The sequence below is a fragment of the Phanerochaete carnosa genome, assembly GCF_000300595.1.
Source record: "Phanerochaete carnosa HHB-10118-sp unplaced genomic scaffold PHACAscaffold_5, whole genome shotgun sequence".
NCBI classification, from domain to species: domain Eukaryota; kingdom Fungi; phylum Basidiomycota; class Agaricomycetes; order Polyporales; family Phanerochaetaceae; genus Phanerochaete; species Phanerochaete carnosa.
Genome location: NW_006767632.1, coordinates 3112677 through 3127248, shown reverse-complemented (window position 1 = coordinate 3127248; position 14572 = coordinate 3112677). Strand labels below are relative to the sequence as shown.

At 52.0% G+C, this 14572-nt stretch overlaps 4 protein-coding genes across 4 annotated transcripts; 1 reads left to right on the top strand and 3 right to left on the bottom strand.

The window, feature by feature from the left end:
* Nucleotides 1-919: 919 nt before the first annotated feature.
* PHACADRAFT_256966 (uncharacterized protein) lies at nt 920-3004 on the bottom strand. Its single transcript, XM_007396214.1, has 13 exons — nt 2696-3004; nt 2612-2648; nt 2438-2559; nt 2225-2382; nt 2107-2171; nt 2028-2053; nt 1843-1976; nt 1589-1788; nt 1519-1527; nt 1430-1457; nt 1303-1375; nt 1229-1243; nt 920-1173 (listed from the first exon to the last, which is right to left on the bottom strand). The coding sequence occupies exons 1-13, from the start codon at nt 2985-2987 to the stop codon at nt 1094-1096; spliced, it is 1239 nt and encodes a 412-aa protein (XP_007396276.1). The 5' UTR covers nt 2988-3004; the 3' UTR covers nt 920-1093.
* Nucleotides 3005-3852: 848 nt separating this feature from the next.
* On the bottom strand, nt 3853-4958 carry PHACADRAFT_256964 (uncharacterized protein). The gene has a single exon (XM_007396213.1). The coding sequence runs from the start codon at nt 4590-4592 to the stop codon at nt 4122-4124; it is 471 nt and encodes a 156-aa protein (XP_007396275.1). The 5' UTR covers nt 4593-4958; the 3' UTR covers nt 3853-4121.
* A 1328-nt stretch (nt 4959-6286) lies between these two features.
* PHACADRAFT_256961 (uncharacterized protein) lies at nt 6287-9405 on the top strand. The gene is made up of 10 exons (XM_007396212.1): nt 6287-6308; nt 6504-6654; nt 6707-7041; nt 7094-8276; nt 8337-8656; nt 8708-8788; nt 8849-8911; nt 8966-9091; nt 9149-9172; nt 9226-9405. Exons 2-4 carry the CDS (start codon nt 6539-6541, stop codon nt 7771-7773), a joined length of 1131 nt encoding a protein of 376 aa, XP_007396274.1. The 5' UTR covers nt 6287-6308; nt 6504-6538; the 3' UTR covers nt 7774-8276; nt 8337-8656; nt 8708-8788; nt 8849-8911; nt 8966-9091; nt 9149-9172; nt 9226-9405.
* A 566-nt stretch (nt 9406-9971) lies between these two features.
* On the bottom strand, nt 9972-14332 carry PHACADRAFT_28955 (uncharacterized protein; the record flags this gene model as incomplete). Its single annotated transcript, XM_007395190.1, has 15 exons — nt 9972-10256; nt 10311-10747; nt 10802-10994; nt 11043-11148; nt 11202-11314; nt 11364-11540; nt 11593-11928; nt 11985-12286; nt 12343-12593; nt 12646-12751; nt 12826-13073; nt 13129-13331; nt 13387-13588; nt 13645-13962; nt 14037-14332. 15 exons carry the CDS (start codon nt 14330-14332, stop codon nt 9972-9974), a joined length of 3573 nt encoding a protein of 1190 aa, XP_007395252.1.
* Nucleotides 14333-14572: the final 240 nt, after the last annotated feature.

Sequence of the window (14572 nt, the reverse complement as noted above, 5' to 3'; positions counted from 1 at the left end):
CTTTTATACCTGTTCTGAAAGCCCGGCCCATGATTTTGGCCGGCGACGGGCAAGCGGGAAACCGCACTTTAGGCGATTTGCACATTGACGCGGCGTCAAAAGATCGCGCATTGCTCAATCAGAACACCTGAACACTGCATGCTCGGCGAGCTGATTGAACCTTCATTCATGATTAGTAGAATTTGATGACGAGATGCGGATGTCCGAAGACTTAACTTACAATGAACTCAGCATCGGGTGCTGCCGCCGGATAGCGCCACTTCAAGTACGTGCGCAATGATTTGCAGGCTGAACAACACATCTTGAGCTGCTCATGTTCATTATGAACGAGTTGACAACCGATGCGTCAGTCTGTCGGCGACACTCATGAGAAAGCGATGCCAATCAAGTGCGCAGCACTGCAAGGCACCATGCCATTCCTTCGTAGCCTGCACAGCCAATAGGAGTAATAAGAAGATCAGAGCAATGACGGCAGTCGCCACATATATCTATCGTCTCATGTCGGTGTGGAGCAAATCTTCGGCGAGTCCGAACCACGGTTTGTTTTTCTGTCTTGTACTTGTCCGACCAAGGAGGCCAATTGTGCGTCACATGCCCGACGCAAGCCCCATGTCATGGCGGCCGCTTTGTGCGCAACACAGAAGCGACTACTGTAGGATGGGTGTCACAGGTCGTATCCTGGCAGACCTACGGGGTCGGACAAGTATAGCAATGTCACAGGGGATCTGGGACGTGCCTGGCAAGTGACTTGGCGACACGCATCGATATTTCCCATCGGACCTCGAACACCCAGCACGAGCGCGAGAGAAGCCGAGAGGCGTCGACATGGCGGAGCAAGTCACGGCGGAAGGGCTGAACCAATGCGCATCAAATAATAAGCGCCGAATCATCGGGAAGCGGCCTTCTGCCAGTGACTCTGAGATGCGAAAGGCAGAGAGACCATATATTGCGATAATTTGCGTTGAACACCACAAGGAGCATCAATGTTACGATAAAGATGCCCAGACCTTTACTTTATTTCCCTCCTCGTACGACCGGCCCTCGAATGACCGCGTGTGAAAGCTCCGCATCGATGTGTACGAACGAGGCGTACTTAATCGGTCAATGGAGTCTTCGCCATGAGAGCGAGCATCTCCCAGCCAATGTTCGCAGCGGCGATTTGCGTGATTTCGTCTGTCAGGCGCAAATCAGTGCGCCGGTCAAGCTACTTAACCGTATGCAAGCTTACCCTGTGTGTCGTAGCCTGATTGATGGAGGTGTTGATGTTACCACTATGCATCAATGTAGGGAAAGAGAAAGTACCTGGTGCGACTTCTACAATGTCGGCGCCGACGATCTTGAGGTCAGAGAGACCGTGTAGAATCTTCTTGATTTCCTAAAAGCATGTGTTAGCGGCAACGTTATCAGCGTCTCTGCATTCTGCGCCTACCCGAGTAGTGAAACCACCGATCTCGGGGCTGGGAAGTATAAGAGACCGTCAGCGGTGGCTCTATAAGCGCAAGCTCAACGGGTACGTACGTTCCAGTCCTACAAGTTTCTCATGATGGTCAGCTACAGCACATAGCTGTTCGTGGTAAGGGTGACGTACGCTGGCGCGAAGCTCGGGTCCAGAACGTCGATGTCGAGAGTAATATAGACGGGATTTTCACCAACAACCTCCTTGATGCGGTCGACTATCCCTTGGTAGCCCACCTCTTCGATGTCTTCAGCGTAAGAGATCTGGAATCCGACCTCGGCGTCGTTCTCCTCATCTTCCCAGCCATGAAGAGCGTTGCGGATACCGACATGCTGGTCAACGTTGAATATCCTCCCAAATGACACATGAACAATGGATCCACTTACGATATTGCTCTGATTCGCAGCCATGAGCCCTTCCTGGTATGCGTAATAGAAATAGCTGCCATGTGAGACAGGAATTTCCTCGTCGGGGAGCCAAGGGTTGTCAGGGCCATCCCAGGTACGAGGCTTCCATGTGTCTACCCTGGGACATGAGCAAGGATTTGTCAGGAATGGACGTGTATGCGAACCAAGATGACTATCGAAGTGAATGACGCTGTAGGGTGTATCAGACATCATGTACACGAAATGGCACCTTTCGGCGGATACCTAACAGGGCCGTACACTTCCGCTACACCACGAAGCAGAGGCAGAGTGATTGTGTGGTCGCCTCCCTGTTAAAATCCTTACTTAATACGCCGACCGAATATCTGTATGCTGTACACACAAGAGTGAGAACGCGTGGGTGAAACTTTCCATCTTTCGCGATGCTCTTTGCTCCCGAAGCTAGATAGGACGATGACCTCAGTGATTCGCGAGACAGAAGTGCGGAGTTTGCAATCTCTAGCTGACGCAGCGCGACTTTGTTGTCGACAAAGACCATTGCTATCGTGGGAAGGATCAGCAAATATGAGTCGGTCAGCGTGACGTTCGAACTCACGGACATCACCGCAGTCGACCACATCCAAGTGATCACTGATACGAAGCTTCATGGGGACATTGATGCCCTCTATTCTAATACGACGCGACCCCTGGCGGATGCCATTCGGTCCAAATCGCGCTCTGGCTGTGTATTAGAAGTAAACAAAGAGACGAAGGATCCAAGAATGCTAACCCAGGGCGGTAGCTGGTAGCAGTATCAAACGGAGCACCTATATTCCAGTCAATATCGCTATCACGCTGAGAGAGCAAGACTTACCAAGCACCGCAACATCATACGCGACATCTATATCATCTCCAAAGCATCTCAAGGGCTTCGCACCTGCATAGCTCGTGAGGCCGTTCCATGACTGCTTCGACCAGCCATGCATGGGTCCGGACTTCGAGTCGACGGGTGAGGCCGGCGCAAAGACGGAAGTGAAGTTCACCTCGTTGGCGAATGCTTGCTGAGCAGCACGACTGCTCGCCAGAGGGTGCTGTTGAGCCGAGGCATGCGCGAGCAGGAACGCGGGAAGCACAGCAAGGAGAGACGCGAGTGCTTTGTCGACCATGGCAAGGTGATTCTCAGTGTCGAGACGCAGTGTCTTACACACAACTCGGTATATATCGCCCGCCTTACCGAGCTTATCTACGGCATCCACGGCCTTCCCGCATGCAGACCGTTTGCACAAGCCTATGCGTAGATAAGCTGTGAAAGATATGCTAGAACCCAGCGGCTAACGTGATAACGGGATAGGAGGCGCACTGAAGAGCGGCCTGCACTACCAGAGGACGCGACATGGTATATAGATGCCGCCAGGCAGGACTCTTCGCAAGAGTTGAATGTAAAGGCCGCATCCGGCCGCGACACGCGCGCAACTGATAATGATACACGGAAAATTCCGATCAGTATCATTCCGTGCTCAGCCGTGTTCTCACCGAAAGTCTCCGACTCCCCGCGTCTGCAGGCCTAAGTTGATCGTCGAGAAATGCTTCACAATTCGGTATGTAGAGCAAGAGAAGTAGACTGTTACAAATATTCTGTTTTATGACCTTCATAGCCAAAGTTGATAACCGAACTTCGATCTGTAAGTTATCACACATGCTTACGATGAACATAAAAGCAAAAAGTCTTGACACGCGCTGTATCTGTGGCTACTAAGTGGTAGTATACTATACGCAACATATGATTCAGTATCTGAGAAGGGGTGTATCGTGGCATCTACCGTTGAGAGGAGCTGAAGAGCGATAGACGCTTGACGCCACGAAGTCCCCGAGAAGCGCCGGTATTCCACGCCGCACGACATCATCATAAAACTCCTTGATCAACAACCAACCATTCCTGTTGTGGGGGAGGCGTCGGAGTGTGCTTATCGGTCGAAGAGTTCTGTTCAGACCAAGTCGGTGAGCTTGAGAGGTCACGTCTCATGCAAATTCCGACTTACCCGGATAAAAATGAGCGACTCTTCCGTGGTTGCCACCTTATCAAATGTCTTCCAACGACGTCCCATCCACCACTTTTCTTTGTACTCCTCTGAATCCTCGTCGCCGTCCAGATCGATAGGCACATTAAAAGTCGAATTTAGAGGTTCACTGGTGCCGTCTTCTCGTAGGATGACTGCCAGCCTTCGGTGTTTTCGCACCACGAGTTTGCGAGAAACATTGAAGCGACTTCGTCGTTGATTGGAATGACGTCGCCCGTAAAGTCACGGTACGGGAACAGACTGACCTCGGGCATTCCCTGGCCCGTCAAATTGAGCCCGCGCATCCTCTTCTTTGTCCATGCAATACATGAGTTTTGCGTTGGCAAGCTTATGGCTGTAGAAACCTATAGTTGAGACCTTCTCACTATCCTGGTACTGCCTGTCGAACCCAAGATGTCGAACGCGGCTGCGGTAGGGAAGACTTGTAGGGACAGACGCATCCTCGTTCACGAAGTAGGCATTTGAGAAATAGTCGGGAAGAGTTGTGGGTTCAATGACATAGGTGTCGCCGTCGGCCAGCCCAGGACGGTAGGCTCCTCCTTCTTCCTTCGCCCAGACTGGCTGTGTGACATCTCCATCCCTAATGGCCCGCTCGATCTCATCAGCGTCCAAGTCAGAATCCAAGACTTCTACAGCGCCGGGGTATGCGTGCCTACGAAGATATTCACGTAGGTCATGTTGTTCGTCGTCCATCGTCTGAATGTCCTTTTCGAGGTAACTATAGCGGACAATGCGGGTGCCGTAGGTGTAAGGAGACCCGGCCTCATCATCGTCGCAGTACTCTGAGATGAAGATGCGCGCGGAGTGCGGAACCCAAGCAGCCCAGGGATAAACCCTTGGTTTTCCGTCCGTTCGCGCATCGTCGGCATCGACGTAAACTTTCGGTTAGGATACAAACCGTCACGATGCGTGTCGGCCGGTAGGAGAAAATGTCGTCTTCCCACCAAAAGTTCATCTGTAGAGAGATAACCCTGTCGGCATGCGGAGTGGATACGGTAGGCTGGGAAGCCAAGACAAAGTTTCTTATGCATGGCCCTCGGAGAGCAGGTAGAGTAAAAATCCAACACCGCGGAGGCTGCACTGTCCCGGCAAGCTCGATTACGGTTATGGCCGAGAACCGCGCTTCGTCGAAAGGTGGCACCAAGGGTCCCAGGAACGCGTATTTCTCTTCGAGAAGTGTAGATGCCAAGCAGTGTGCGTGCTTTTCTGACTGTGACACGCCATATCAGCTACGTTCTCTGTACCGTATGCAAGAGGACCCACATATATCTCGACACTTTGCTTCCAGTTCCAGACCGAGACGGTAGCCTGTTTGTCCTCTTCTCCTGCACGAATGCCCGAGGAAGATCCGCTGATGGCGACATCTTCAGGCCATGGATCCTCGGAAGCAACCCTGAGAGTTTAAAGTGCAGCAGATGTATGTACTTTGCCGGTGGACATGGAGAGCAAATTCAGCACACATCTGAGATAACGTAGAGCTGAGATATGCTGTACCGGTTGTTGTTTCAGGATACACGTACGTATTATCGCCATTTTCAGGTTCAGAGACGACCACCAGCAAGTCATGTGCGGGGTCGATTTTGTATGTGAATATCCTGTTAACTGGCACTGTCACTTGTCAGTCATGCTTGGGGAGGTTCAACAAGCCGGTACGCAAACTGGCATGGCGGAACATAAGCTGTTTTCGCCCTACTTGACGTGCCATATGCAACAATACCCCACCTCCAAAAGGAATAGTCCGGACAGGGCCAGCACGCGGCTCGAAGAGGGAAGGAAAGGAAACGGAGGTCGCCGTCGCGTTGCATCGACGTTGCAGGATTAGTGAGTGAACAGATGGTTTAGGCCTGTTATATAGGACTATAAATGACGGATTATTGAACGTCCGTCGCTGGGATCGCCATATTCGAACGGACGACGCTTAGGCTTACATGAACGAAAGGACGTTTCCCGAAGAGCATCGCGAACTGTGCACGAGAACGGTGTAAACAGCCTGTATACAGGTCGCCAGCGAGTATCATACCTCTCGTGAGCCTGCGCATCGATGCCCAACGCGATGTTCGAGCAGGATGTGGAAGAAGTTCGACTGCTCCCTGAGCTGCCTGAGGTCCAGCTCGCTTTCCAGTTCCCCGCTCGGTTCTGTGTTGGGTTAATTAGCGCCTTCTACTCCGCGGATTCTCTCCAAAGCAATTACGTCTTGTTATTGCTGATATCTCTCGCATCTAGCTTTGCAATACCATGTAATTAATTTCGCCCCTTGTTCATCGCGGCGAGGGCGAGAGCAAAGGCAGCGACCGTGAGAATTATGTTTTATATTCCATCAATATGATAAACGCCTTGAAACTTTATCCCCGCACTGTCCTGCGCACACAGTCCACGCTCTCGCTCCTCGGCACACCAACAAAAGTACAGGTAAGCCTCTTTGTTACCTGCGTAATGTCATAACGTTATGTTTGGAAGGATGAAACGCACTGGGCTCTGATCTTTCCAGATGTCATGCACTACGCTTTACAAAGCGGCGGCCTAGAAAACCGTTAACTGATCTACACCTTTTCCGCTTCATCTCTGCCGAGTGTACAACGAGGTCGTTGACGAGACTACTTTCAGATATACATTATCAGTAATATAACGTGTTCGTAAAGATGCAACAGGCACCGGGCGAAGACGATGCTCGAGTTCAAGACTACTGCAGCAGGTTGGACGAGATGAGGAAGAGCATGGCCTCGGTTAGAGAGGTTGTCAGGTCTTTGCAAGAAAAGTACGTCTATGTTCCGTACCAACAATGTCTGTTGCTTACCATCGGCTTGTAGAGTGAATTCAGACGAGTTCGACACGAAAGACGGCATTTCACTTCTCTCTGTCAAGTCTCAGCTCATGCTGTCATATCTTCAGTCGCTGGTCCTTCTCTCTGCTCATCGTGTCTTAGGCCATCCTTTGACCGAGCGCAGCCCCCCAAAGGAACCTTTTTCCTCCACATCACGCGCCGCACGCGGCCCTGGCGCCGGTGACAGAGTCGATTCAATGATTGAAGGACGGGTCGTCCTGGAGAAGATCAAGATCTTGGAGAACAAAATGCGCTATCAGATTGAGAAGCTCGTTCGTGTCGCTGAGGAATCGCCAGAGACTGCCAATAACATTGTCAACGGTAAGCCTCACTGCATCATTTACGATGTACCAAAGGTGACACCGGCATGCAGATCCTCTTGCGTTCAAGCCAAACCCCGCCGCACTCATGAACCAGGAGATGAGCGAGGAAGAAGAGGAGGTTGAACGCGAGGACAACGAACAACGTGATGGCATATATCGACCACCCAGGCTCGCGCCAATGCTATACACCGAGCCAATCAGGGGCAAGGACAAGAAACGCTCAGGTCCAGCTCCAGCCGCACTCTCCGCCCTTACGCGGCTGGACCCCGCGATGCCGCACCTGGAGTCGACATCCGGTCTGGGCAATACCCCAGCGCTGGCATCCAAGCGTGCGCAGGAGCTGCAGCGCATGGCCGAGTTCGAGGAGGAGAACTTCACGCGCCTGGTCATGAAGAAGAAGGACATGAAGCGCCGCAAACAGGACGAGGCCAACATCGCTCTGGGCGGCATCGGCGTGTCGGGGCGACACGGCCGCGGCGGCGGTCTCGAGGATGAGTTCAGTGATATCCTCCGGTCTGTCGGGCGCAGCCGCGCTGGCGTCGCCGGCGATGGCTATGAAGAACTCCGCCAGAAAGGGCGCAAGGAAAGTGTTCTCGCGCGCTCCCGCGCCAGAACCCGCGACGACATCGTAGACGAGCTGGCAGACGACGGACCCCGCCAGCGGAAGAAAGGTCGATTCGAGAAGGAGGTCAAGGCGACGAAGAAGAGGATCGCCAAGAGCAGGCGCTGAATACCTCACTTGTAGGCGTACTGTGCGTTGCAGACGAACGCACCCGTTCCACTTTTCATCGGACTGCAGGTAGTGAGAGAATTCACAGCTGCTCCCGGCGCGCATTCACAAGCATCCACTACGTAATTTCCTCTGCAATTATCCACGTCCCTCGGTGGGCTTTGAAGTTCCTCCGTGCCAGTGTCACTTATTTGCGATGAAGACCGGCTCTAACCCTTGGACACCTGTCGCCTTAGCTTTCTACATACGCATCTCCTGACCAAGTCTCTCACGGCACTATGCCGCGACGGGCGTGCACCACAGGAAGTGCCGTTTGCTGCTATTATGTTACCCGGCGATATACACCTACAAGTCCGGCTCCTCTTCACGCCATCAGTAGACTGCTGGAACGCCATGGCGCATCGGGGAATTCATTACTTGAATCAGTCGAGGTGGTTGTAATTTCATTATGATGGTAATCTGGGACATTTAGTCGTATCCCTCGGCCTTTGAAATACCTCCCTGTCAGCATCACTTATCCACGATGCACACCGGATTTAAGTGTTGACCACCAGCAACTTCAGCTTTCCCCGTGCCTATCCGCTGTCTACGCTTCTTACGGCACTACTCCGTGACAGACACGTGCCATAATAAGTGCCGTTTACTATCGCCATGATGTACGCATACTGATGGTGCTCTTCTTCGCCCGGTCGCTTGACTGTCGGAGCTCGACAATCCAACGGCATTCGTCGTATATAACCATGTCTGCGTCGAACTGAAGACAGTACAGAACTCGATCTGTCCCACCTCTCTCAAACATTCCAGCACATCATGGTCTCGAAACTCTTCTCCCTCGTTCTCCTTATGGCCACTATTGCTTATGCACGGGACTGCACCTGGTTCGGTAAGCGTCTTTACAGCAGTACATACTCTCAGTTCACCGACCACCATCCAGGCTCTGCACCGCTCTGTAACGGCCACTGCGAGTCCCCACACAGCTTTCAGGTCACCCGAGGCGAGGGTGGTGGCGGCAACGGTAAGCCACCATAGCAAGCAACATGTCCCCAGCTCTGGCTAACGCACACGCTTGATCCAGGCGCCATCTGTGCGTCGGGCCACAAAGTTTTCTGTTGCACTCAATCTGACGCGGGTGCCGGTTGTAAGCTCGCGCTTTCGCTATCGGGTGTGCTAGGCTGACACATATCCAATACAGGCTCGTGGCACGGTACAGCCCCATTGTGCGCTGGAAAGTGTCCCCCGGGCACGGAGCAGGTCACCACCGACGGCTCTGGCGATGGCGACACATGCCTTTCCGGCAACAAGGTCTACTGTTGCCCGAGTAAGTCTCTTTCATGACACGCTCCAATCACAAAGCTCACCGACGCTCCCCCGCCAGGTGGTACCGAGTTCGCGACGAACAGTAAGTGCGATATGTGCAGTTTCTTGCAAGATTTACTGACAAGACCGCTGCAGGCTCTGCTGTGCATCACAAAGAGGGCAAGGACTTTGGCGATGCCAGCCACCACGTCGCCGGCCAGGCAGTCATCGGCAAGGCTTCGGACCTGTAGGATGTCAACGGAGACGGCTCTTGCTACGAGATAGCGCGTCTGTATTTACGTTGTGTAATGGGCTATGCCTTCAATAGGGTAGTATCTCGCTTATATCGCCAGCGAGAGGTGAATTCGTGATCCAGTTCAGGGTTTCTTGTGACGTCTTTGACGAACCGATGGTGCTAGCTTACAGCGGGATTCTGTACAACGGCGGTCCCCGCTAGTGGAACTGTACGTTAGAACGGCCATTCGAGCCTATCCGGTGCCGTAAGGTAAATACTTCGTTGGCGATATCCAACATTCACTTTTGGGTACCTTCCATACTAGACTGCGCAGAGCATAAACGTGCACCGTAATTGGAGCGAACGAGGCGAAGGAATACCCTCGTGGTTAGGTATCTGAGAAGCGGTCATCGTGCTATCCGCAGGCTGTGATTGTCTCAGTAAGCATCCTTGCCGTTAGCACAAAACCTTTTGTCCACAGCCTGAGATTATTAACCAAATACTACGCCGTTCTGCAAAGTTCCTAGTCCGCAAAGTAGAAGAGGACCACAACTTCATATATACTCATATGCATCTGTCACGATACGAAGCCAGGGTTTCCAAATTTCGAATTCGCAGACATAGGCTATGACATTACATCTTTTCCGCATACGTGCGTCTAATCGTCTCATCTGCTCCGCCAATTTCTCTGATTCGACCCTCCGCCGGAGCCCCGCTGCGAAGGCACGCTGAAGAACGTCGGCGGGGACTGCGTGCCAGAGGGAAGCGACATCCCCATAGGACTGAATTGGCCCGTCATGAATGCTGACTGTAGGACATTCGATGGCACTTGTCCCGAAAATTGAGGCATGAGCATCCCCGCGTGCGGTGTCGTTGTGCCTGACGATGGGCCCACGGGTACACTCGATAGCTGTGCTTGTGTGGCTCCTGGCTGCGGTGGGGGCTTGTAATTCTACACAGCGTCGAGCGTAAGAGGATGGCCATGGAGAGCAGTTGCAGCACTCACGTATTGTTTACCTTCCCGGTATAGCTCCTCTAGTTTCTGGTCGAATGCATCCTCTTCCTCTAACCGTATATACGCCTTGTACAAACGCAGCGCTGACAATGCATCCTCGATAGAATCGTGCGTCTCAGTTTGAATGTTCTCCTTGAGAACAAACCACGCGAGGAAGCGAAGGGACAGTCGTCGTTGCCGGCTGCGTATAAAGTAGAGATCGACGGTGTCGATGACCTGATCTGGCGGGACAAAGATATCTGCGGCGGCCTTATGAGAGATAAGCGGACTAGGAAAGAGCATCAATAACGTACTGATGATACGGAAGTCCTTCGACAAGCCGTGTCCAATGAAGACGCATCCTTTATCGACCAGCAATCGGAGCTTCTTGTACACCACTTTAAGCGGCGTCAACGTGTACCTCGACGTATGAGGGTCAAGGTCTCCGTCTGCAACGACCAGCGGTGAACATACAAGTCAGCTGCATCAGAAATAGCACGTACACTTAATGCCAGAAAATTCCGTCAGGTAGTCTACAATGACCTCACTGGTGTGGATGTGGTCGTCAATAAAGGGCACACCCTCCTTCAAGCCATCCTCCAAACTATCTCCTCGAAGCACAGAGACGCGAGCAAGGCTCAACCGTGCAGGGCGCAGAACTTTCTTGGTCCCATCGGAACGGTACTCTGTCTCTTCCTGCAACCGTCATCAGAATGATACATACAAGATACTGCCTGTACACACCTGTTGCATTGATACAAACTCCGCGTCAATGGCAATCAGTGTCCCCGGTCGAGGAAGTTCATCCGGGGTCAGCAGCTCATGCTTGATCAAAGACGGGTCGCGGTTCCTGTGTCCTCCGTTGTCAGGGATACCAGCGAGAGCAGAAAATTGTTGACATACATGGTGATGTTGGTGTCCTGGCAGAGAATAGAGAGATCATTCTCCATATACAGAGGGCTGAGATCGAGATGCTCGACAGCGTCGACTCTTTCATAGTACACCACGGTCGGCACCTAATTGCCCAGTTCAATGGGGCCAGAAGGCGGAAAGGCAGAATTTTACCTTCCAATTGCCTTGGAAGCTGAGCGCATCGCCTTCGAGTACGGATCGGACGGTAAAGTCGTTGAAAAGGTACCAGGGCTGGTCCCTCTCCCATGGCTCGAGCTCTTCCTCAGGTAGCCGTATCAAAGCTATCAAATGAGACCGATCCTCCTTCGTCACAACTCGAATGACCATGCCCTGCAAGGATATCAGTCTTTCAAGTCGCATTACCGTGCTAAACCGCACTTACTCTGAGCCTATACGTCACAGTTTCTGGGTCGTCAGCTCCGTTCACCTGCCCGTTGAGCTCAATTGTAGACGTCAGAAAATGCTGGATTTGGGGCTGGCCCTGCGAGTCACGCGTTCGCCCGTCTTTCCAGTATCGCAGAGTGTCCTCGGAGAAGACTCCGGCGTTGAGTGCAAGGATCGGCGGCAGATCCTTGGTAGCTATCGAACGCTTGCTCTCGAATGTGGTGAACTGCCTGTCGCAGTTCGTGCATGTTGCCTTGTGGGTCGAGTGACGAAGCAGAGAAGAGCGAATGATGGAGACAAAGTCGGAGCCATAAGCAGGGTCGTTGGGCGGTGCCTTTCATACAAGAATCATTGTTAACGCCTTTAACAGTGGGTATGAGCAAAGTGTACCTTCTTAGGATATGTCAAGTCTACGACATGCACCATGTTCCCCTTCTCCCGCATAGCTCCACAATTCGTACAGGATATGACGTTTTTCGCATCTACGCCACATAATTGTGTGAGAAGGGGAGGGGCAGGCCCATTATTATTGTCGGACTTCCACCCCGGAAGTAGTCGGGGATTATTGGGAGAGATGTTCCATTCGGCAGACATCGTATCCATGAGGACTCGATGAAAAGACTGGATCATGTGTGCATAATTATGGTCTGGATTCTCAATGCCGTAGTCCATGAGTTCGATGAGGTTGTGTGCTGCAATTGATGAGCCGTTAATTGCTCCATTTTCTCCAGAAACAACTCGAACATACCCTGAGCAAGCACCTCGACAGTCTTGCAGAAATTGGTTGACTGACAGTTCGTGCCTTTCGCATCGTCGAGCATCTTAACTAGAAATCCAAGCTCGCAAAACAAACAGTGCTCGAGAGGGCAGTCTGTCGCTATATGCGCGTCGGCGAGTTTCCGGATGGGAAGCGTGTGGTGGAGCAGCTGTAGAAGAGCATTGGTATAAGAATTAGTGATGTGCGTTTCGAGTCCACTGTGGCCTGTGCGATTGTAAAAGCTGAGGAACGTTTTGTCAAGACTGTTGTTTTTCTGAAGCAAATAGAACTTACCCGAAGTCGAAGTCCTCAACGCCGAACTTTGAGTACTCTATCTCGACTTTGCGATACCACCTCGGGATGTCATCAGGATCGTGCTCCTGAATGGGAGTTTCGGGTTCTACCTAATAAAAAGAAGCTGTGTCCATTATGCTCCTGGAACGAGAGCCTCTGCGATACTTGCCTCGCTCCTACCCTTGCCACTTCGAAACCTAGCCTTGCTCTTAGGCTGAGAATGGACCATATTCCTGCGTCCTCTAAGCTCCTTTGGGAGTGACGCATATGCCACATTATCGTTGATTTTCATCGAGCTCAAGACTTGAGACGGGATCTTTGGTGGTGGTGGTGCCACGACACTCAACTTGGAAGACGGTAAGAATTTGCTGGTCCACGAAGATAGAAGCAAAGTATTATAGTACGGCATGCCGATCGTATTGAGAGGCCTGTAGGTGAGATCGACGTAAGCGAAAGCCAGACTGAGAGGATGGGAGCACCAACGTCGAGTCCGTCCATTCGATGTCAGGAAGTGGATCTGGAGGGTCGGCCCATTCTATAGGTTGTCCCTCAAAGCCATTCAGAGGTAGTATGGTAGTTTCATCAGCAGCCGTCAAGAGAGAGATGGCGCCATCCGCATCTCCGAATGCCATGTACGTTCCTGTAGGGGAGACAGCAGTAGACGTCACGTACGACGGAGTGTCAAGCTATTAGTTACTGATATTAGACTGGGTGGCATGTCCGATAAGTTAGAGCGGGTACCTGATAAAACTCAGTGTTGGTGACGTTTGAAACATCGACTATATTAACAAGGCCTCCCGCTGACGTAATGACAATCGTAGCAGTACGCTTTGGGAGAAGGTCGATGAACCCTGGACCGGAGGAGAAAGGCACTGGCGGTAAAGGTTTCAAGTTACGAGTGTCGTACACCTTCACCAGAGGATCTGGAAATGGACGACCCTGTCTGCGAGCAGCAGTCATTACAAATACGACAAACATTTACATTGAAGATTCTCTCACCTCAGACCGAGTCCGATGGTGTAGAAAAAAGTGCCAGTTGCCGCCAAGCCCTGGATGCCATGTGTATGTGCTTGTACAGCCGCGACAGTAACGTTCCCCGTCCTTGGGTCATGTCCTCGCACGTAGCCATCCGAGCCTCCAGAGAGCAAGATATTGGCACTATTGGCCAGATGCGAGTATATGGAGGTAGCTGAAGACCTGCGTACGACATCACCTGTCTGGGAGTTGAGAGCTACGAGTTCCTGTGCAGCTGTACAAGCGAAGAACACAGGCCCAGTAGTGGAGTTGCTCGAAAACGCAGTTATCGAACTCGGGGATCTAAGAGCTGTATGTTAGAATATGGGCGCAAGAGACGAGCATCTCTTCACCTTTGGCAAAGTTACTCTACTGACCTGAAGAACCATTTATTCGTCCCGCCCTTCGTCCATGCTCCTATCCCATTACTCGAGATGCCCGAAGCGCGTACCAGCGAGTCTCCAGCTACGATTCCCTTCACCGCAAGGTCCCCACCCACAGGATATGTCACTCCACTGTTCCCTTGCGCACTATAATATGCAGTCACTCTCCCTGAGTTGTTCCCTGACCATAGCGTGTCGGAAACTGGATCAAAGCATAATGCGGTGATAGGTTGAGGGAAGATGTCGCGCTGGTGCGTTATTGGATGGATTGGATGGTACGTCGCGGTCATGGCAAAGATGTGAAGCGTATATCACAGCTGTGTGAAACTATATAGCTGCAGACATCGGGAGGTGAGGTATACAGTAATGGCAGAGTGAAGGGCATTTCGGAAACGCGCTCATCTCGTGACGAAATTGATGCGCCTGATGCTCCTTAAAAATCAGCGCGACCTCTCCCACTCTGGTCCACCCCGCGCACCCGTAGAGCGATGAGTACTGATTCAAAAACGCGCTTCAATCTGCTTCCACCC